At 41.1% G+C, this 22,767-nt stretch overlaps 1 protein-coding gene across 2 annotated transcripts; it reads left to right on the top strand.

The window, feature by feature from the left end:
* The first annotated feature begins 29 nt into the window (after positions 1-29).
* LOC144054077 (C-Jun-amino-terminal kinase-interacting protein 1-like) lies at positions 30-21,857 on the top strand. Of its 2 annotated transcripts, XM_077569153.1 has the most exons (13): positions 30-437; positions 5,182-5,257; positions 5,555-6,139; positions 9,549-10,112; positions 10,545-10,790; positions 10,868-10,943; positions 11,034-11,200; positions 12,006-12,109; positions 15,072-15,182; positions 15,244-15,314; positions 15,434-15,532; positions 16,200-16,301; positions 19,161-21,857. In XM_077569153.1, the coding sequence occupies exons 1-12, from the start codon at positions 366-368 to the stop codon at positions 16,270-16,272; spliced, it is 2,244 nt and encodes a 747-aa protein (XP_077425279.1). In that variant the 5' UTR covers positions 30-365; the 3' UTR covers positions 16,273-16,301; positions 19,161-21,857. The 2 variants fall into 2 exon arrangements, 1 of the variants encoding a protein (XP_077425279.1); XR_013294591.1 differs by lacking the exons at positions 15,244-15,314; positions 15,434-15,532; positions 16,200-16,301; positions 19,161-21,857 and adding an exon at positions 14,209-14,982.
* Positions 21,858-22,767: the final 910 nt, after the last annotated feature.

Raw genomic sequence — 22,767 nt, 5'->3', positions numbered from 1 at the left:
TTTAACCGTCCATCCTCATTCACCTCATCTATCTACATCATCCACTCACTCTTCTCTCTCTATTTCCCATTTTACAGCCATCTCTCTATCGCTCGTGTCTGCTCTGCTCCTGCCAGGAAGATGATGGTGACGATGATGATGTGACGATGAGCCTGGCCAATGATCAAGCATGAAGGAAGTACAAGGGGTGTGTCCAGCTGTCTAGCTTGAGGCTGATTCAGGAGTCAGAGAAGGAAGAAGGGGAGAGAGAATCTGGGAGGTGGAAAAGACGGAGAACCTACACCGGTTTAAAACGGGGAGAAGAGGAGGAGGAGGAGGGAGGGTGGAGGCTCTCACCGCTCCACGGGGGCTCAATCTGTGCTGTCATGGACAAATATCGACCAAAGAGGCCCACTACGCTAGCTCTAATGCCACAACGACCACAAGCCGGCACCCAGGTAGGGATTAGGGATGGGTCCACCCTTGTGATTTGTCAGTCATTGAAATGAGCTGAGGGAATATGTGTCTGTTTGTGTGTGTGAGAGAGAGAGCGAGAGAGAGAGAGAGAGAGAGAGAGAGAGAATGGGTGGATCCTGTACTTAGAAACAAGCATCATTAGTCCAAACTGCATGTATTCGTGTGTCGTGTGTCGTGTGATGCTGTCTTCATCATGGTACAGCAATGCCTGTTTTTGTGTCCGTCTTTGCCGTCTGTTGTATGTGTTTCTGAAAAACATTAGAAATTTACCAGCAGCGGCCATTGAAAAGGCATTGTACCTTTTTTTTTTTTAAATATATATTTGTGGCAAATTCACACAAATGCATCATGTTGTCGCTGTAGCAGGTCAGTGCATAATATGTTATTTTAATAACCTCAACAGGAACATACACGTACTGTACAATACAAGACATGCATACAAGCCAAGCCAGCTGACTCATAGTTTCATGAAGAATATATGAACAAGTTTATCATTTGCAAGGGTTCAGTGTTAGTAGGCCAGACCTAGCAGGAGCAGTACCTCTTTAAATGAGCTGCATCCTGTTTACGGTGTCAGCTCGTATCAGAGTGGAGTCATCTCACCGCAACATCCCTTCAGCATCAGCATCCAAGTTTCTCTAAAAACATATTCTGTCACTCCATGCAAGAATAGCAATGGACAAAATATGTTTAGATCGTGTACGGGATGCAAACTCTGGTGGCGGTAGTTCAGTCTGTAAAGACTTGCCATTTGAACAGAGGGCCTAACCCTGACACTTTTGATTGACTTCTTTATTAGTTGCATGCATTTTTTATGATGAACGATAACATAGATATACATAAAATCCTTCAATGCCAGGTATATATTTCTATCTATCTATCTATCTATCTATCTATCTATCTATCTATCTATCTATCTATCTATCTATCTATCTATCTATCTATCTATCTATCTGTCTATCTGTCTGTCTGTCTGTCTGCCTGTCTGTCTAGAGAGAGGGGGCGTAGAAGTAGAGAGAGAGACAGACAGACAGACAGTTTTTTTCCCCCACGTGGTATGGTAAAGGAGGGTCTGAAAATGGCTGGCACTGAATGAGTTTAATGTTACATTCCAAGAAGGTGGGAAGTCGGATTTATCCCACTCATATTGTGCCATTTGTAACCTCAAAGTGTTCCAGATCCAGGAGAATGTAAACAGGAAAGATGATTCCAATAAATTGTTTTTTTTTGTTTTGGTTAGCTCAATCATTCTCAAACAAGGGGATGGACCCTCAGTAGGCGCTGTGCGATGCTAGAAGAGGGGCGAGTGACCCCAAGGAAAACTTTTTTTTTCCCCCTGCAGCAAAGCGAAATTGCACATCCACTACAGTAGATGACAGTGGCATCCTCATTTAAACACAGAGGTGTACTTACAACAGTTTTATAGACAAATTATGCTATTTATAGTCACGGTGGAAAGTTGAGCGGGCGTGAAATATTTTCTTTGGGACGTAACAAAAAATAATTGAGAAGCACTGGAATCAAAACACATTTTGAACTCTAGCAAACCTTCCTTTATAATTTCCTTTATTTATATAACTGTCATACATTTGACCGCATAACTTGAGGGAGCTAGTGGTAAATCTTCAGTACAAATCACAGCATTATGTGAAGTTATATGGAGTAACTAAATTAATGTAATAATAAATATAGATAAATATGTTTCTAATCTTGTAAATTATTTTTGTCCATTCATGGTCTGTGTCCCCACGGGGGTCGCCACTGTCGAGTGGCATTAGATTGAAGTCGGTTGGCGAAGACTTTTTTTTTCTCTCTCCAACTTTGCGACTTGGATCTCCCAGTTTGAGTGGCGTTGCATTCCACTTTTCTTGGTCAGAGGTCAGAAAAGTCAGACTGCCTACCTTTGGGGAATACGCCATACGTCTTGGATAAGTTGAAGGCTAAAATTTGTTACACTTTAAGCTCGACATTTTCTTTAAGGCTACTACCTTTGTAGCCTTATTTGCACTGTAGATAGATATGGAAACACAAAGTACATAAATGTGTTGGTGGAGTCTATAAACCTGTCTATGAAAATAAAGGTCAACAGTTATGTTGCATGTTTTTTGACAAGAACTGTAGGCATGAGTATATTCAGGAGACTTTAATGTGACTTGATTACTGCAGCCTTGATGAGAAACTGAGCTCATTGGACCACAAGGACATTCAGTATTGCCAATTAACTATTGTGTCATTACTGACATTGTTTGTGACAGAAAGAAAATCAAATACAGTCGTAAAAAAATGTTGCACATCTGTAGAACAGAAGACTTTTAAAGCACGATCCTGGTGAAACATAAGGGTTGAAAATTGAAGCAAGGAGAGTGCAGTGGAACAATGGTTTTGACCTCTGCTATTTTTAAGCATCTTGGATTGGATGTCTTCAGTCGGGGTTGATATCACTCAAAAATCAATGTATTGTTTTGCACTGAGATGAAATGAATAATCGCATAATTTTATTTTGTGAAAGATTTGACATTTGCTTCAAGACAACTGGAATACCTGTTACACATTAAATTGAATTTAGTAGGATTTGCATGTTTTAACTAAATGAATAAGTCACCCGATTATTGTGATTGTAGTTGCAGCGGTGTGGAATTGTATTGCACCATATTGGGATGTGCTGCTAACACTGTATTACAGATAATGATTTCCATTTATTGATTTATTTAATAATTGAAAAAATAGTCTTTTTTAATTTAGAAATGTATATTGTATAGAAAAACAAATGTTTACATGTATAAATATGGTTCCGGACCTGTTTATGAACAACATAACTCAATCGAGTGTTTTTCTTCATATAGTTACTTCAGAGCTTGCTAGAGTGTCAGCTTTTGACATCTCTCATGGCCAAAAGCTTTGAGTGCCTGCTATAAACTTTGTCCTCTGTAGCCACTGAGCCAACTGGACTGACCCCAGGATCTGCATTAGCCAGATCACACATACTACCACTTGCTGAAACACCAAAAAACAAAACAAATGTAAAACAATACTTAAGACTGCCAGACGTTTTCAGAAAAGGGATGCCGTGGGTGCCAGCCGATTTAAGCATTTTGACTGATCTTTCAAGATCCACAGAAAATTATGTGTTTGGACTATGGAAACACACATACTACTAATGAAAGATTGGACTCTCATCTTTCATCAGAAAAAAAAGTTTGTTTCTACCTTATTCCGTTTTTCAGTAATCAACAACAGAAAATGGTTAGTTTCACCTCTGTTTTGAAACAAACGTCTTTTAACGTCTTTGGCACTCCTCCATAGGATTTTACTAAACGTTATTTAACGTTTTTGGCAGTCAAAGAGTTAATTCTTTGTAGTGAGTCTGACACACACAGATTGATTCTCAGGAAATTTGTTGTTTATGTTACAATCTCACAATTATTTTCATACTATATTATTCATACTTGTAATGATTTCCGGAATAAACGGATAGGGGATCCCACAAACACGGAGACACAAAGGGTGTGGATTGACAAATTTAATTCTGGACAAAGCCAGGAGAAAAACAGTTAACAAAAGCCGCTTGCAAAGTATGCAAGGAAAATAAAGTAACAAAAATACACCCGAGGGCTGTAGAATCGCTCAACACGAATAAGAAAAAACAAAATACAAAGCGAGCTACACAAAGCGGATAAACTAAAAGCGCAACAAGCACTCAGGCAATAAGCCGAAGAAACAACAACATAAAACTATGTGTCAAAAGACTCACATGAGAAACTGGAACAGTGCTTTACCCAGAAATTTGTAATTTGCAAAGACTGCAAAATCTTGTTTTCCCCCCAATGGAATAAATACAAAATCTGGAGTGGGACTTATTTTCAGCCCCTGTTAACATTAAATGTTATAATGAAGATGTATAATTTTACCCTTAATGTACTGATCTAAAATAGCTTAATATTTAACGGACTGACGCTAACTTCACGATTGCCCCGCAGCAACAGGTACATTAAAGAACGTCACATAAAACACTCATAGCAAAATACTGTGGTGAAAAACACACTCAGTTTAATCATAGCAATGTGCTTGCATACATTTGCACATGAATTCGATTGACACTACTTACTGGGTCATTTTGTTCAAAACAACCCAAAAAATGTGTGTTTTGTACAAAACAACCCAGGAAGTAGCGGATCGGTCCATGTTTAAACCAAATTGGTTTATTTATTGACCCAGGTTTTTAGTGTGTACAAAAACACTTGTAACGCTGTTTACTGGGGTATTTTGTAGAGCCTGACTGATTAATTTATGACCCTTATTTGGTCAATGTGTGTCGATTGTTTTTACCGGTACCTTTATTTATTCTAACCATTTACTGTACTGAAATTGTTAGAAATTAGATTAGCAGGCTGAATGAATACAGAATAACATGTATCAGTTTGCAAGTTACGAAGTACAAAAATGTATATGTTGTTTTTGTTATTGACTATTCAAAGGACAATTGTCATTCCAAGTTAAATTATCTGAATTTTTGTCAGGTTTTCTTGGGAGAGCTTTCGGTACTTTGGTTTATTTGAGAGGTGTAATGGTATTGAGATTATGGAGGAAGGAAGAGACATCAACACAACTGTAGTAAAATAACATTTTGTTCATCTTTGTGAACATGTGTGTCATCGTATGGCGGTGATAATTGTTATACTGAATTCTGTTCTCTCTGTCAACTCTTTCCTCATCATTTCTCCCCAGGACACCATTAATAACAATTCTTTAGGGAAGAAGGACAGTTGGAAGGACTCCCGATCTTCATCTCCGCACATTACAGGTAAGGGCACTCTGTGTGGAAAAATGGAAACGGAATAGAATGGAACAGTATTTTGTAAATCAGCAGTCATGTAATAACTTTGCGACAATAACCGCCATGAACCTTACATTAGTTGCTTATAGTGCAAGTTACCGAAATGATGTTAGATAAAGATCCCTGTACCAACAAAGTAAGTAAAAATCTAAAGAATGGGTGGAAATCAAGACTATTTTAATGTGTATGGCTTTACCAGACCTTTCCCAATTTCCACATGAGGTTACCTAATAAATAATCTGATGCTTTCCTTTGTGTTTTAAGGGGATCAAACACAACCTGTTAGCCAATTAAAAGCAGAGGACAAAGTCCGACCCTGCACCCGCCGCCCAGCCCCTAAACCTCCATCTGCCAATGGGGCCAACAGCAGAGCCAGCACTCACGCTGCAGGTGGAGACGCGCGGGCTCGACCACGAGAAAAACAGCCGCAAGCAGCCACGCATACTCAGTCCTATAGCATGCCTAGGAGCCAACGGAGAGGGGGGGCAGCAGGAGCAGGAAGAGGTAGAGGGGGAGGGAGAGGAACAGTTGCGATGCGAGAGAGGAGCTTGGGGGACATCAGAGGGAAGGATGGAGTGGCATCAGGGAGGGAAGAACGAAGAGGTGGAAGACTGTGTGATGAGTCCAAAGGGAAGGAGAAAGAGAAAACTATAAATCAAAGAGTGAAAGAAGCAAATGGACTTAAAAGCTCAGGCTCAGATGGGAGGGGAAGACTCTGTGCCAAAAAGGCTAACCCGGGTGGAAGGGGGAAGCCCACCAACTCGCTCCCTAACCAGGTTTACCTGACAGCCATGGTGGTCCCACGCACACCTGTAGCACCAAGGAAAGAGGACAAGACCCAGGTCCAAGGTAATAGTTCATCTATGACTTCAAATTGAGGATTTGCTCTATTGGTGTGTTAACTTCTTATGCAAGACACTTGATCATTAATAATCACTATATAACTAATTTAAATTGATTGATTAATATTGTGTTTGTGAAATATGAATTAAGCAGCATAATCCACTCATTTTTATCCGTCTTGGGGGCGGCCACTTGCTGTCAATTGGAAATAACATCACAGTGCCAAAGGCTCAGTTAAGCACCAATCACAGCTCACCTGCTTTCTGGGTGTGGTCATTATATTTTTCTTTCAATGTGAATCTAAATTTTTTTATTCTGATTACTTTTAACTCATTAACTCCCAGCCATTTTCACTGAAGCAACCCCCTTCTTTCCCGGCTGTTTTACTGGATTTTGGCAGATTTTGCAACGGCCACAGAATATTGTGTTCTATTGCTATAAAAACATGGAACCTACTAAAAGAAAGATTTGAGTCTCTTCTTTCATCAGGAAAAAAAGTATATTTCTATCTGTTTCCTTTTTGCGTCAATTAGCATTAGAATATAGTTAAGTTTCATCATTATTCACAAATCTGTTTAAAACAATGGGGAAAGAGCCTTTTTTCAACATGGCCCTGGTTGATCTCTTCTACTTTGCTGCCACCTGCTGGTCGTTTTTGTAATAACTACATTTGCTTTAAGCAATCTCTTCAGGTCAGAGGCTAAATCAAAGCCTTCTGTATGCTGTAGCATAAAAAACATAAATGGTAATATTTAAAATAGAACGTTTTTGTCATGTTTGGGTTCTGTTTTTCCTTGTGTGTCTCCCTTGGTCTTGTGTAATCCTGCCCTTCTTCGTGTCAACCAATCAGTGCCCTCAACCACTTGTGTCTTGCCCTAGGTGTGTCTTGTTGTGTCATTAGTGTTTGTGTGTATTTAGTCTCCTGTCTCCCCTCTGTCTGCGTCGGTTCATTGTCATTTTCCTCCTGTCATGCATCCAGTTTTTTGCCTTGTTTCCTCCCCACGTTTTGTTTTTGTGAGTTCGCTTTTGTTTTGAGCAATTAAATTCCTTTTTTATACATCACCTCTGCCTCCTTGCCCTGCTTCTCTGCGTTTGGGTCCTCCACCAAACTTTACCCTCGTGATAGAATGAACTGACCACAGGAGGACCCAGCGGGGGCTCTGTCATACCACAAAAAAATACTTGCCTACGGAGCTTTGATGATTGCTTTGTTGGACGAAGCCCTGCGGCACCTGGCTTTGGCTGGTGGCGCTCTGGGTGTCAGGTCAAACAGTCCTCAAGTCCCCGAACCACGTCTGCCGCAGCCTCAAATCCCCGAACCACGTCTGCCGCAGCCTCAAGTCCCCGAACCACGTCTGCCGCAGCCTCAAGTCCCCGAACCACGTCTGCCGCAGCCTCAAGTCCCCGAACCATGTCTGCTGCAGTCTGAAGTCCCCGAACCACGTCTGCTGCAGCCTCAAGTCCCCGTCCCGGCTCCACGGCAGCCTCAAGTCCCCGTCCCGGCTCCACGGCAGCCTCAAGTCCCCGTCCCGGCTCCACGGCAGCCTCAGTCTCGGCCCTCCTCGCCTGTGCCGCTGCCGTCCCGGGCCCTCATCGCCTGTGCCGCTGCCGTGCGAAGTCTCTTCACCATGGCAGTTTCAAGCCCATGATTGAAACCCTCTGCTCCCCATCCGGCGGCGCACGTCCTGTGGCCGCCTTCTGCTCCAGTGTGGCGTCCGGGACGCCCTCCTGACCGGCGCCGCCGGGCTCCCCTCGTCTGCCGTGCGGGACGCCCACCTGACTGGCCCTGATGGGTGGGCCAGGTTCCCGCCTCCGTGCCCCCTTCCGCCCGTCCTGTTTTTGGACTTTTTTTTGTTTTAGGGACGTCTGGGAGCCGTCCCTTGAGGGAGGGGTACTGTCATGTTTGGGTTCTGTTTTTCCTTGTGTGTCTCCCTTGGTCTTGTTAAGTGTAATCCTGCCCTTCCTCGTGTCAACCAATCAGTGCCCTCAGCCACTTGTGTCTTGCCCCAAGTGTGTCTTGTTGTGCCATTAGTACTTGTGTGTATTTAGTCTCCTGTCTCCCCTTTGTCTGCGTCGGTTCATTGTCATTTTCCTCCTGTCATGCTACCAGTTTCTTGCCTTGTTGTCCTCCCCACATTTTCTTTTACTGCCATTTTGAGTTCGCTTTTGTTTTGAATAATTAAATTCCTTTTTTGTACATCACCTCTGCCTCCTTGCGCTGGTTCCCTGCGTTTGGGTCCTCCACCAAACTTTACCCTTGTGATAGTTTTTATAAGTTTTGGGGAGAAAATTAGTTAGGGGGATAAAAGAAAATAGTCTCCTTATATAAGAAGTCACATTAATCTAGCTGATAAATGATCCACCAACTGGTTTGGGGATTACTGCCACAAAAGGCACCAGCTAATTTAGGGCCACAACGCTAATGGTAATGGAGACATGGCCCACTCACTCACTGTCCCCCGCCACCCACGGAACATGGTCAAACATCTGCCCATACGGACACTCTTGTTGTTGAACGTGTTGTTTTTTATGGACAATCTGTGCCTAGAGAAATCCAATAAAAAAGAAAGCACTACTTGGGTGAGACAGTCCTCTAATAAATACAACCACATAGGTTGTTACATATTTTAGTTTAGCGACCTCTATCGGCCATGTCAAATAGCGCAAAAATCCAAAACTGAGACTTGAACCCGGAACCCGAACCCGCTATTTGTCCAGTGATTGCTTTAGTGTTGACTGCATGTTTTCTTAATGTTGACTACATTTTTCGGTCTACAATCTCACTGTGCCTTTTCTTAATCTCAACCATTAGTGTCTCATGTAAAGATGTCTAGTGGTAGTGTTAGTGTTGGCTACATGTTTTCTTAGTGTTGACTACGTTTTGTAACGGTCTACAACCTCACTGCCTTTTTCCTAATCTCAACCATTAGTGTCCCATGTAAAGACGTATTGTACAACCTCACTAAAAGCCTCATCCTAACCCCAACCATTAGTCCGACGGCGAATTGACACATGTCAACACTAAAAATGAACAGTAAGCTCATTACTGGACAGTTAGCTCAGTAAGATAGACGTTAGTCTTTCGACCAGAGGATCTGATTTAGAGTCTAGTTTTGTATTTTTTTGCTATGGCCGATAGAGGTTGCTAAACTACAATATGTAACACTAGTGACGACCAATGTGGTTGTGATTGTTGGAGGACTTGTTGACTTGGGTTCAGAACATGGCGCCTATAACTCCCAATCACGCACTTCCAGCCAGGTCTCACTGTCTTTGCCTATTTGACCACAAGCCCCCCTCAGCTTATCAAGGGAGGCCTTCTCAATGAAAATAGTCTTGTAAATATAATAAAAAAATATTTATCAATATTCATATCTTCATGACCTAATCTTTGTTTATTTGCTTGTTTTCCTAGGCCAGAACCATGACAGGAAAACTGTTCGTTCCCAGTCTAGCAGTGAGGGGGCTTCCAACAGAATGTCCCTCAGCTCAGACACTGAAGGACCTCTACCAGAACCTCAACATCCCCCTGTATCCCATCGAGCAAACCCAGATATCCACGAAGAAGAAGGGGAGTGTGCATCTTCCACTCAGAAAACCCAAAGTGCAGAATCCTGCCCTGAAATTGATGCAAAATCAGAGAAGACCCAGTCAAAAATGAAGCCTGCGCATGGAAAGGATGATAATGTGTCTATGGCTGAGAGCACCAAATCTGTCTCTCGGGGAGGTCTTGTGGGCGCACAAACTGCACCAAAGAGTGATGCACCTGCACTGTTAAATTATGACTCTGTTAAATACACTCTGGTGGTTGATAAACAGGCTCAACTGGAAGTGGTTGGAGTCAAGGACTGCTTGCACAGTAAGAGTGGACACAATGATGACAGTGATGCAGAGACGGTCTATCAGTCAGCCAATGAGGACGAAGACCCTGAGTATCAAGAGGAGAGGAAAAGGAAAGAAGAAGAAGCAAGGACACAAGGTGAGACATTTTTAATTCAAACTTGTGAGAGGAATTTTCATTCATCCGTCATATTAATTTATTAGGATTTTGGCGTTTAAATGCTTTCATGGGGGGGTATCTCAATGTTCTAGTGGTTAGCATGTCAGTTTGGAGGCTTGGGGTTCAAATCTCTGCTCTGGCCATCGCGTGGAGTTTGCATGTTCTCCCTATGCTTGCGTGCAGTTTCTTCAGACTAAATGAATGGATGGATGGAGGTTTTTATGTGCTTCAAAGCCAAATGTAGCAACATAAAACAATCTTTTTGAGGCCAAAAGAATGTAGATTAAAGGCATGCTATTTTCCATCAATGTTCGTCATTCAGATTCCCATTTTTTAGGAGTTCGAAAGTACTGTACACCAAAAAGTATTAATTAAGTAGATCTGATTAGTTTCTATGTTTTCTTCTCCAAGGGAGGAGGAAAGAAGAAGAAGTGAAAAGAAAGGAGGATCAGAAGCGAAAGATGAAAGAAGAAGAATTGAGGAGGCGGCGGGAGGAGGAAGTGAAGAGGAGGAGGGAAGTGGTGGTGAGGGTCAGCAAGCAGCCCAAAATGTCAACCAAAATATCAGACCAAGAGGAGTCTAATGGGGGGAGAGCAAGTGTTCCAAGAAGCAAGAAGTTCCTCAATCTGTTTTCTTCTGACGACTACAGTTCTACTGGTTTGTTACCATGGGTTGGATAAATATGGTAAAACAGAAAGGTGATCATGTGTATGATATGGATCCATATTTTTCAGGTGCTGGCTCATTTGGTGTGTTTTCTTGTGTTTTGGATGGAGTGGAACAACAGCAAAGCCACAGAGCTGTGTACAGGTCAACACATTTGCATGTGAACTTTCTGACTGCTGGCCTGCGTCAATCAAAACATTGGACTGAAATGTGTTGCTCTTTCTCCATGATTAGATTTGTTCCCCGTCATTCTGATGAGCTGTACCTGGAGACAGATGACCCAGTCTTAATTCTCAACCAGTCTGAGGATCTGTGGTGTCAGGGTTACAACATGAGGACCGGAGCTACTGGAATCTTTCCTGCCTTTTATGCTGTCAGGTTAACCAAAAATACTAACAAAGGTGAAAAATGTAATAGAAATGTTTCTGTCTATATTAGTCTTGACATGGGAGTAGTATTAATTTAGTGCAATCAGTGGTATAGTGGCCATTGTTGTTTTTTACTGTACTATCGTCTCAAAGCAAGTAGGTGACTTATTCTAATGTCTCAGTTCAGCCTGGAGTTCATACTGTTTATACCATATGTTAAAATTGTGTTTCTCAACCTTCAGAGCCAAGGAACATATTTTACATTTTAAAGATCTTGAAATTGTTGTCACCATACAGCGGCTTGAAAAAGTATTCACCCCCCTTAAGTTTTTCAACATTTAGGCACAGTACGACAACAAACAAATATATTTCATTGACATTTTTTCGTGAAAGTTTAACACTAAGTGAAACAAAGAGGATATCTTATTTCAAACTTGTTTTACGACAACAACAAAAAATAAATTTAGGGTGTGGAAAAGTTTCAGTTACTAAAAGTGCAAAACTGATAGAGACATACCACAAAAGACTTGGAGCTGTAATTAAAAGTATTAATTCGGGGGGGGGGGGGGTACTTTTACAAGGCGCTATATGTCATTGGCATTGATAAATAAACAAGGATATATTATTTGCAGTAAATTAATAATAATTTTTGGGTTAACACTGGACTGATAGAAAATACCCCATTACTGTTCCATGATGCTGGCAAGTGGCAAACCATGCTACATAACTCTTGTTCTCCTTTAAGAGAGAAGTTTAGAGGATTTAACTCCTGCTTGTCTTCTAGACTGAATGATAAAATATTTCTCTCTCTCTCTCTCTCTCTCTCTCTCTCTCTCAGGACAAAAAGATGGTTTGATTGAGCAGTTCCTGGTGCGATTTTTAGGTTCTGTTCAAGTCCCCATCCACAAAGGCAGTGCTGTGCTGTGTGCTGCTATGCGCAAGGTATACAAATACAAATGTACATTAGTACAGTACAGTACAATACCCAATAGATACCGGTATATGTATCCTATCCACCCATCATTTTTTCCCTACAACTTGTCTTGACTGACGAGGGACTCGTGAAGCTGGAGCCTATCCCATCTGACATTAGGCGAAAGGTGACAGGGCATATAAATTCTGTAATAAGTAAATCCTAAATCCCATCTTCTTATTTTCCTTTTGGCTTTTCCCTTCAGGGGTCGCCACAGCGAATCAGTTGCCTCCATCTAACCCTTTCCTGTGCTCTAACACCAACTACCTTCATGTCCTTTTTAACTACATCCATAAACCTCCTCTTTGGTCTTCCTCTAGACCTTCTGCCTGGCATTTGGAAATTCATCATTTTTCTGCCAATATACTCACTATCTCTCCTCTGGACATGTCTAAACCATCTCAGTCTGGCCTCTCTGACTTGATCTCCAAAGCCTCTAACATGTGCTGTCCCTCTGATGTATTCATTCCTGATTCTATCCATCCTGGTCACTCCCAAAGAGAACCTCAGCATCATCATCTCTGCCACCTCCATCTCTCCCTCCTGTCTTTTCCTCAGTGACACTGTCTCCAGACCAAACAACATTGCTGGTCTCACCACAGTTTATAAACCTTTCCTTTCATTTTAGCTGAAACTCTTCACACCTGACACTTTTCTCCAACCGTTCCAGCCTGCCTGCACACGCTTCATCACTTCTTTCCCACACTCTGCATTGCTCTGGACTGTTGACCCTAAATACTTAAACTCCTCCACCTTCTTGGTCTCTTCTCCCTGTAACTTCACTCTTTCACTTGGGTCCCTCCCATTCACACAGATATTCCGTCTTGCTACGACTAACCTTAATTCCCCTCCTTTCCAGGGCAAACCTCCACGCCTCTAACTTCTCCTCCACCTGTTCCCTGCTCTCACTACAGATTACAATGTCATCTGCAAACTTCATAGTCCATGGAGATTCCTGTCTAACCTTGTCCGTCATCCTGTCATTACCATAGCAAACCAGAAGGGGCTCAGAGCTGATCCCTGATGTAGTCCCACTTCCACTTTGAACTCCTCCGTCACACTTACAGCACAGCACACCTCACCACTGTCTTACAGTCCTCATACATGTCCTGCACTACTTGAACATACTTCTCTGCTACTCCAGACTTCCTCATACAAAATCACAGTTCCTCTCTGGGCACCCTGTCGTAAGCTTTCTCCAGATCTACAAAGACACAATGCAGCTCCTTCTGACCTTCTCTGTACTTCTCTAGCAACATCCTCAAAGCAAATACTGCATCTGTGGTACTCTTTTTTTTTGGCATGAAACCATACTGCTGCTCACAAATGTTCACCTCTGCCCTCAGTCTTACTTCAACTACTCTTTCTCATAGCTTTATTGTGTGGCTCATCAGCTTTATTCCTCTGTAGTTGCCACAACTCTGCGCGTCTCCCTTGTTCTTAAAAATAGGCACCTGCACACTTCACCCCCATTCCTCAGGCATCTTCTTACTATCTAAGATTCTGTTGAACAATCTAGTCAGAAATTCTACTGCTACCTCTCCTAGACACTTCCATACCTCCACAGGTATATCATCAGGACCAAGTGCCTTTCCAAACTTCATCCTCTTCAATGCCCTTCTCCCTTCATCCTTACTAATCTTTGCTACTTCCTGGTCCACAACAGTCACCTCTTCTACTCTTCGTTCTCTCTCATTTTCCTCATTCATCAACTCTTCAAAGTAGTCTTTATATCTTCCCATCACACTACTGGCATCTGTCAACACACTTCCATCCCTATCCTTTATTACCCTAACCTGTTGCACATCCTTCCCATCTCTGTCTCTTTGCCTTGCCAACCTGTATAGATCAATCTCTCCCTCCTTACTGTCCAACCTAGCACTAAAGTCATCGTAAGCCTCTTGTTTGGCTACTTCTACTTTAACCTTACACTGCATTTCCCTGTACTCCTGTCTACTTTCTTCAGTCCTCTCGGTGTCCCACTTCTTCTTAGCTAACCTCTTTCTCTAGATCCATTTCTACACCTCTTCAGTCTACCACCAAGTTTCCTTATCTCCTTTTCTTCCAGATGACACACCAAGGACTGTCTCCCTGATCACATTTGCTGTAGTTGTCCAGTCATCTAGAAGCACCTCCTGACCATCCAGAGCTCATATCAACTCCTTCCTGAAAGTCATACAGCACTCTTCCTTTTTCAGCTTCCACCATTTCGTCCTCTTCTCTGTCTTTGCCGTCTCTGTCTTCCTCACCACCAGAGTCATCATACACAGTACCATCCTATGCTGTCTGGCTACACTCTCACCTACCACTATTTTGCAGTCGCTGATCTCCTTAAGATTACACCGTCTACACAAGATGTAGTCTACCTGTGTACTCCTACCTCCATTCTTGTAGGTCACCCTATGTTCCTGCCTCTTCTGGAAGAAAGTATTCACGACAGCCATTTCCATTCTTTTTGCAAAGTCAACCACCATCTGTCCTTCTGCGTTCCTCTCCTGGATACCAAACTTGCCCATCACCTCCTCATCACCTCTGTTTCCTACACCAACGTGTCTATTGAAGTCTGCACCAATGACAATGCAATGAAAACTCTCTCACTTAAATCCCATAATACTGTATAATTCTAGTTGTCACTCAAAAGTGAGAAACTGATCCACATGGTACATTTGGTATGAACATTTTTCTATATTTCTCTTTTTGAATGATTGTTATTACCGTCTTCATTTGATTTGGTGATTCATTTATTCGAAGAACTTGTGGATTTGAAACTTAAGCTATAAAATCCTAGATCGTAGCCATTCACTTGCTTTACAATTCGCAGGAAACAAAGACTTCAGCTTTGGTGAATACTTCTTAATTATTATTCTTTTTAACTGCAGGTAAGGCTCCTCATACAAGTTAAGACTGACATCAGAACTCATGTGCTAACAGGTTGCATATAACAGGCGATTAGCAGGGCAGCCTCCCTCGGTCTGCGTGGTTGATGTCAGTGTGAGGGGTGTGAAGATCAGCGTCCAGGACCAGTGTCAATCTGCTCACAGGGTATGTGCACAATAACAACTGCTCACTTTTTGTGCATTTATACTCTTTGTCTCTCTTTCAGGGAGACCAGTGTTTCAATTTCTTCAATTTGAAGAACATCTCATTCTGTGGCTGTCATCCAAAACATAGCAAGTAAGTGGAACTAATGAGTTACCATAACTACATTACAAACGTCATCAGTTGAACATTGTCTTATCAGTGTCAATTGATTTCTATGTTCTCTGCATGTGACCATAATTATTGTACTGCAGGTACTTCGGTTTCATTACCAAACATCCTGACCAACAACGCTTTGCCTGTCATGTAATGATGGCAGACTCAACTTTACATCCTCTGGCCATGTCAGTAGGGTAAGCTGTTTTCTATTCTGCTCTGTCTTGCACATTATGCATAGTCCACTTCAGTTTTTCCAATTTGCATTAGTTCTTCGCGATACTGTAATTTACTGACCATTTTCGAGTACTGTATCGCAGTCTTTCAAAACAAAACAAGCATTTAAAGTGGAAGTCAACCTTAAACATTTATTGACAGTAATGATATTACATTTTTGGAATGTGAGTTATGAAGCAAAATCCAGCCGTTTTTATCCATCTCACGGGGCAGCCATTTTGCCACTTGCTGTCGACTGAAGATGACATCGATGTTGTCAGGGCTCAGGCAACGACCAATCACAGCTCACCTGTTTTCTGAAGCTGCGGTGTGATTGGTTGTGACCTGAGACCCGAGCAACATTGGTGTCATCTTAAGTCGACAGCAAGTGGCAAAATGGCCGCCCCTGAGATGTATAAAAACGGCTGGATTTTGCTGCCTAACTCATATTCCACTAACGCAATATTAAACAGAATATCATATTTAGACTAGTGGGGCTGCATAGAACATATTATTGCCCCCCAAAAAAATTTGGGTTGACTTCTCTTTTAGAGGTAGGATTCTAAGATGCTGATGTTACACTTGTCTTTTATAACTATGAAACCAAAGGAAGTTTGGAATTGATTGTGCATCCTTTCTGTTTTACAGGAAGGCCTTCCAGCAGTATTACAAGGAACACATTGGCTACTCGTGTCCTACTGAAGACATCTTCATTGAATAACGCTTCTTTTTGCTTCAAGCAACAGCCCAGTATGTCTTATATATATTATAAGTCATCCATTCCATTTATTTAGATCATCAATCACCTCGACTAGTGGTGCCCAACCTTTTTTGACTTTCAAGCTGCCAACCGCTCAAAATCGACCAGTTCAGTGTTACAAAGCCACAAACCTTCTTCGGACTGCAGTAGCTAACCGCACAACACTTTTTTTGTTGTTGTTGTCATACAACCACTAGACTTCACATTGCTCTCTCTGCTCCTCACTCAGACACACACACGCACGTACACACGCACGCCATTATGAGAAATAGCCATAACTGACCCTAAAATAAATGAGGAAAGAAAAAAAAAGATTTAAAAAAAAAAAACCAGCAGATTATTGCCTACTTTAGTGGGAGACCTGACGCTGGAGGGCGGAGAAATCTCTACGGTCGGGAGGGCAAGGCAGCTTTATATATAGCGTATTTCATACACAAGATGACTGTGTATGTGCATAGACTGAGAACTATGAAGTACTCAACTGTGGCGATAGAGGGTGCGTTCAGAAATTCACTCTGATGCCCTAACACAACTGTGAGAGCGGTGTGTTCGGAGAGGCAGAGCGGCGCCGAGCGCCCTTCCCTCCCATTAATTTCTGAACGTAGCCTGCTATGCTATAAAGCAATCAGCAACTCATGCTTGAACTGTTTCCATCTGTTCTTCCTCATACTCTGGGCACTCTGTGTTCCCTGCTGGAACGGCACTCCTTTTTTTGTGGCACTCTAAATAACCGGACCATGTTGAGAGTTTCTGAATGGTCTGAGTGAAGCAGAGCACCGTTACCGAACACACCCATAGCGTTGAACTGTTTTTCTTTTCAGTTTTACCGATTTTTTTTGGGGGGGGGGGGGGGGCTGTTGCTAAAACGATGCCCAATGACGCAGTGGACCCTGGCATGAGTCTCCCCTCTACAACTATATGAAAACTTGAGCACTTTTGTTCACATCAGCATTTCATCCAGCACAATTGTAACATTCAGTTAGCTAGCTAGCTATGGCTACATCTCAAAAAATGGATCTTCACTTTGATAGTCCACAGGCCAGGCCACTGTAGAGCATCTTGTTGTCAGCGTAGCCAATTTAGAACGCCTCGTTGTCACTTCACAGAAAAGCCCCATAATGATGTGGGATAAACTGCAGCATTGGAGATTTTTTGACTGCCAAAAACGTTAAATAACGTTTAGTAAAATCCTATGGAGGAGTGCCAAAGACGTTAAAAGACGTTTTTTTTTTCAAAACAGAGGTGAAACTAACCATTTTCTATTGTTGATTACTGAAAAACGGAATAAGGTAGAAACAAACTTTTTTTTTCTGATGAAAGATGAGAGTCCAATCTTTCATTTGGTAGTATGTGTGTTTCCATAGTCCAAACACATAATTTTCTATGGACCTTGAAAGATCAGTCAAAATGCTTAAAATCGGCTGGCACCCACGGCATCCCTTTTCTGAAAACGTCTGGCAGTCAAAGAGTTAAGCGCATATTTTTTTGTGGCTCAAACATGTAGTTATGTGTAGGCATAGGTAAGATGCTAGATAAGTAGGCTTACTCGGCTAAGTAGACTGCCTATGGATTAATGAGAAAAGGATAATGGATTCTAACAAGATTTGTTAGTGAGTTGACAATGGTTCTGTGGTGCGTTTAGAAGAAATGTATTTTCACTTTACAGGGACTTTAAGTGTATCTTTCAGCAAAGGAAGTGATTTGCGTTATAAACTAAAACCCCCCAAAAAATTACACATCTCCACCATCTCTTCTCAGATAATATGTTTATATCATATACATCCTTGCTCCAAAAATACAATATAAAAAACGGAATTTTTTTACATTATCTACAAGTTAAAAATATGATAAAGAAAAAAATTCCAAGACTTCGGGGTACGCTCCAACCGCCTGTTTTAGCTAAAGATATTAGACAGACTTGTCTATAGCACCGGAACCTGACTTTTGGATTCAAGTTTGTGAAAACGCATTTAAAATGACAAAACACACAAATTTACAACTTATCCAATATACAATTATTCACAGAACATACATTACTCAATATATGATGAAGAAAATGGGACTCTCAGACTCCGACATTTGTCTCCAATGCTTACAAAACACTACAGACACTTATGTTCATGCTTTATGGTTATGTACTCCGGTTATGTATTTCTGGACTAAAGTCTTAGAAAAACTTTCCGCTATTTTGGACTGTAGGATACCTTTATCTCCAAACTTGTGTTTGCTAGGTGACCTAACAACAACTGACTTACCACATAAACAATTTCAATCTACACTTGTAGCCCTTACTATCGCTAAAAAAACAATTCTTGTTAACTGGAAAAATAAACAAACTCTGAATATCGACCAATGGTCTAACCTCCTCATAAATCACATTTTAATGGAAAAAATATCTGCCTCAAATAAAAACCAAATATCAAAATTTATAGAAACATGGTCTACGTATATAGAATTTTTTAACCTAATTCCGGTTACTTAATTCTGTCTGTTAGCGAGAGCCACCACATCGTGATAACTTACATTGATGTTTCTGCATTTGGCAATTTATTATTATATTATATTATTAGTATGGGATTTTTTTTAATGGGCTTTAGGTGAACTGATGAATACACACACGCTCGCACGCACGCACACACACACGCACATACACGTACTCACCTACATACAAAAAATATATATATATATATATATATATATATATATATGTGTGTGTATATGTATATATATATGTATATATATTTAAAAAAAAAAAACATTTATTAAATTTTTTTTAATTGAAAGAAAAAAGAAAAAAAAACTAAAAACCATGTGATCACTTGTCATTAATTTACAACTCTTAAATTTAGGGACTACGAGACAGTTTGAACAGAAGAAGCCTTTTTGGAAAACAGGGGAAGCATCTTCAACCACAAAGAAGAAGTCCAGTTGCCTCGGAGGCAGTCTTGGTGGGGGGGATTACGCCACAAACTGGACCACCTCGATGACAAATGTGAGACTGCTTGCATGTTTGATTTCCTTCTCGTCTGTATCCACATACAGGCAATTACTCTTGCCTGTAGCTACTTTATGTCACAGAGAGATGTCAAGATGGAAGGTTGGACCACACGTGAACCATCCACAATTGTAACGTACAACATACCTGCCCTTGACCACACATACTCAAAACAGAATGTACTTTATGACTAAGACTACTTAAAAAGACAACAAAATACTGTTTAGTCGATCAATAGAGACAATTTAGTGACAAGAAATTTGGGAAAGAATTTCAGATCAATGCATTCCATCAGTCAGTCGACAGATCTGACCCTTTAATCATGTATGAATAAATACGAGTCACAGCCACAATAGAAGCTCTGTGAGCCACCTTTAACTGATCTATTTACATTCGTATTGACGCTAATTGTATGTGTGGTTGTGCACTTGAACAAATCTGTGTTCTTTAGTTCCCATATTCTACATTTTTATATATATCTTCTTTCTTTTGACTGAAATGGCAGTTTGCTTTGCTGTAATAGATTCTTGAAAGCACACGTTCCCAGTTGATCTTAAAAAGTGCTCAAACTGCAATCGTAGATTTGAATGAGGCATGGAGTGTGCATCTGTCCTTAGCAAGACTCCTGCATCACTTGTCTGTAGTGTTTTGAGTAAAGGCACGTTAACTCCTCGAAATCCTCGTGCCTCTCTCTTCTCAGTCAGCAAATTGTCTTCTTCGTCGACTCAGCACAGCAAACAAGGGCTTCTTATTAACAACTTCCAGATGCTGTTTCAAAGCTAGCGCTAGTGTATCATAAAGTAATGGCCCTGCTTGTTTCTTTGCACATACTGTATGACAAAGTGTTTAAAAAGAACATATAAGAAAATAAAACTGTTTATCTTATAACCCCAAGACAATCTATGGTTGTCCAACTGTTTCCAGATTAGTTGTCAGTAATATTCCTAGCTAGGGGTTGCACGATTTGATTTACGTAGAAGAGACACAAAAGCATTGATGGTGGGCGGGGACGATGCTTGAAACCTGGCCTTGTTTTTTGCAATAATGAGGGGCAGCACGGTGGATGACTGGTTAGCACGTCCGCCTCCCAGTGCTGAGGACGTGAGATCGAGTCCGGGCTTCGGCCTTCCTGGGTGGAGCTTGCATGTTCTCCCCGTGCTTGCGTGGGTTTTCACCGGGTACTCCGGTTTCCTCCCACATTCCAAAAAACATGCATGGCAGGTTAATCGAACACTCCAAATTGTCCATAGGTGTGATTGTGAGTATGGTTGTTTGTCTCTGTGTGCCCTGTGATTGGCTGGCAACCAGTTCAGGCTGTACCCTGCCTACTGCCCGAAGCCAGCTGGGATAGGCTCCAGCACCCCCGCGACCCTTGTGAGGAAAAGCGGTCAAGAAAATGGATGGATGGATGGATGCAATAATGAGGGACCGTCTCCTATAGTGGAATAATTTGCCACTCTCCTTCCAATAAGATTGTGCAAAAATGTCAAAATTGTACATGAGCTCGGCTTTCTCCCCCCCCCTCACTTTACAAAACATTCAGAAAATAGAAGACAATTTGAATCAATGAAGGTACTGGACCAGTTCAGCGCACTCATTTCACCTTTGCCTCCTCTTCAAGTCAAAAACACGTGATTAGCGACTTGTCAATGTCATGCTTGAAAAACGATATTGTGGAGTTGTAAAGGTAACAAATTGACTAGTCTTAACAACCCGTATTTCCCGGCATCCATGTGTCTTTAAGATCTCTACTGTGACGAGGCCCAGGCGTTCTGTGCAATCTAGTGTAACGTTCAAAACTGCAGCCTGTTGTCTTATCAGTCGACATCACCCTCCTCAGCTCACATGATCTTAGTTTGTTGTTTCCTGCTTAAATGCGATCAGAGTAATTATTGCACCTGCCTTAGGGGAGGGTGATGAAGTCATCAACCAGAAGAACGTGAGTTTCAATTTGTCCTGTGATTGAGAACACAAGCTGATGAGCTTCGTATCGGATTTAAGCAGGAAATGTACGTTGAAGTGTTTTATGCAAAAAGAGTGCCTATTTATTTTCTTATATGATGATTTCTGTTCTGTCTGTATTTACTGTTGTCTTCAGATGAGTATCATATTTGCACAGCTTGATATTAATTGGTTCACTAATATAGCTACCATGGCTATTTCAGGTGGAAAAAAAATGGTAATAAAGTCAGCAAACCTCAAGCTCAAGATAGAATTTTGAAGTAAAATAGAACGAAAAGTTACACAATTAACAAATTCTAAACTTAAGAAAAAAAATGAGATTTTAATCATTTTCATGCCAAATATTCCATCTGCAGTGAACGTTGTTTTGTCCACTACAAAGTCTCATCTCCTCATTTAAGCATCTTAGGGATCAACTGTATATAATAATCAATATACATAGAGACTGTATGTTTGTATAGAAGTTATTATTCTATACTGGAAGTTTGACCAAAACGTGAAGAAACACTGCATGATATTGATGTTGAGTTATGCACAGACTGGTGCTGATGATGATGGTTATTCTTGTCAATAAAACACATTCACAACAGCAGAAACGATATCTTCATTTGTACGATATCACGCGCTAACTGGACACATTATAACTGCTTGTACAAGCTTTTTTTTAAAAAAATATATATAATGTCTATACAAAGATATAATACAGTATGAATTCATTTGGCCTGATAACACTTGTCTTGGTGGCAATAATTTAAGAATGCTGCGTACCTAACACAAATGTCAGAAACAAGTCTCAGTTATGACATTGTGCAGTTCTACATAATTGCAAACTACAACCACTGTCTATAATAAATGTATGACGCATTTGTTTTTCTTTCCCCCCAGTATGCCAGGTTATTAAAAGGGTACCACACTGTATACAACTACTGTATCAATAAAAATAAATGATAATTTTCCTACATTTGATTCCTTTTTTAAAAACTTTTACTGTAACCGGTTTGAGTACCGGTTTTGAATCATGCAAGCAGTGGTACATGCCGGATAAATGACACTGGGATACGGAAGCGTTTTGTATAGGATAACCCATTTTCTTAATATGTAAATAAAACAGTGAGATGTAATAGCTGTAGATGAGTCCAATAGTTATCAGTAGAGATGGGACAATGAAGCCTTGTGAAGCTTTTGAGGCTTTCGGCTGATTGATTTGGAAAAAGAGTCGAAGTTTCAAAGCCCCATAAAATAGATCGTACCGGTGACATCTGGTGGTCAGCTGGAGTCATAGCAGCAATAATCTTCAAAGTGATTCGCCTGATTGATTTATATTCATAACATAACACCAGTACATTCAGTCTTACATTTGTGTCTGTCTAATGATCATCAGGTACACATGGAAGTGTTGCAATATTTTGACACTGTACCAGTACTATGGTTCAATGTGATGTCCTGTTACTCATTCGATTTTTATAAACATAATTTGGATATGACACAAGTGCGCTGTG

The sequence above is a fragment of the Vanacampus margaritifer genome, chromosome 6 (assembly GCF_051991255.1).
Source record: "Vanacampus margaritifer isolate UIUO_Vmar chromosome 6, RoL_Vmar_1.0, whole genome shotgun sequence".
NCBI classification, from domain to species: domain Eukaryota; kingdom Metazoa; phylum Chordata; class Actinopteri; order Syngnathiformes; family Syngnathidae; genus Vanacampus; species Vanacampus margaritifer.
This window is presented reverse-complemented; position numbering and strand designations above follow the sequence as displayed.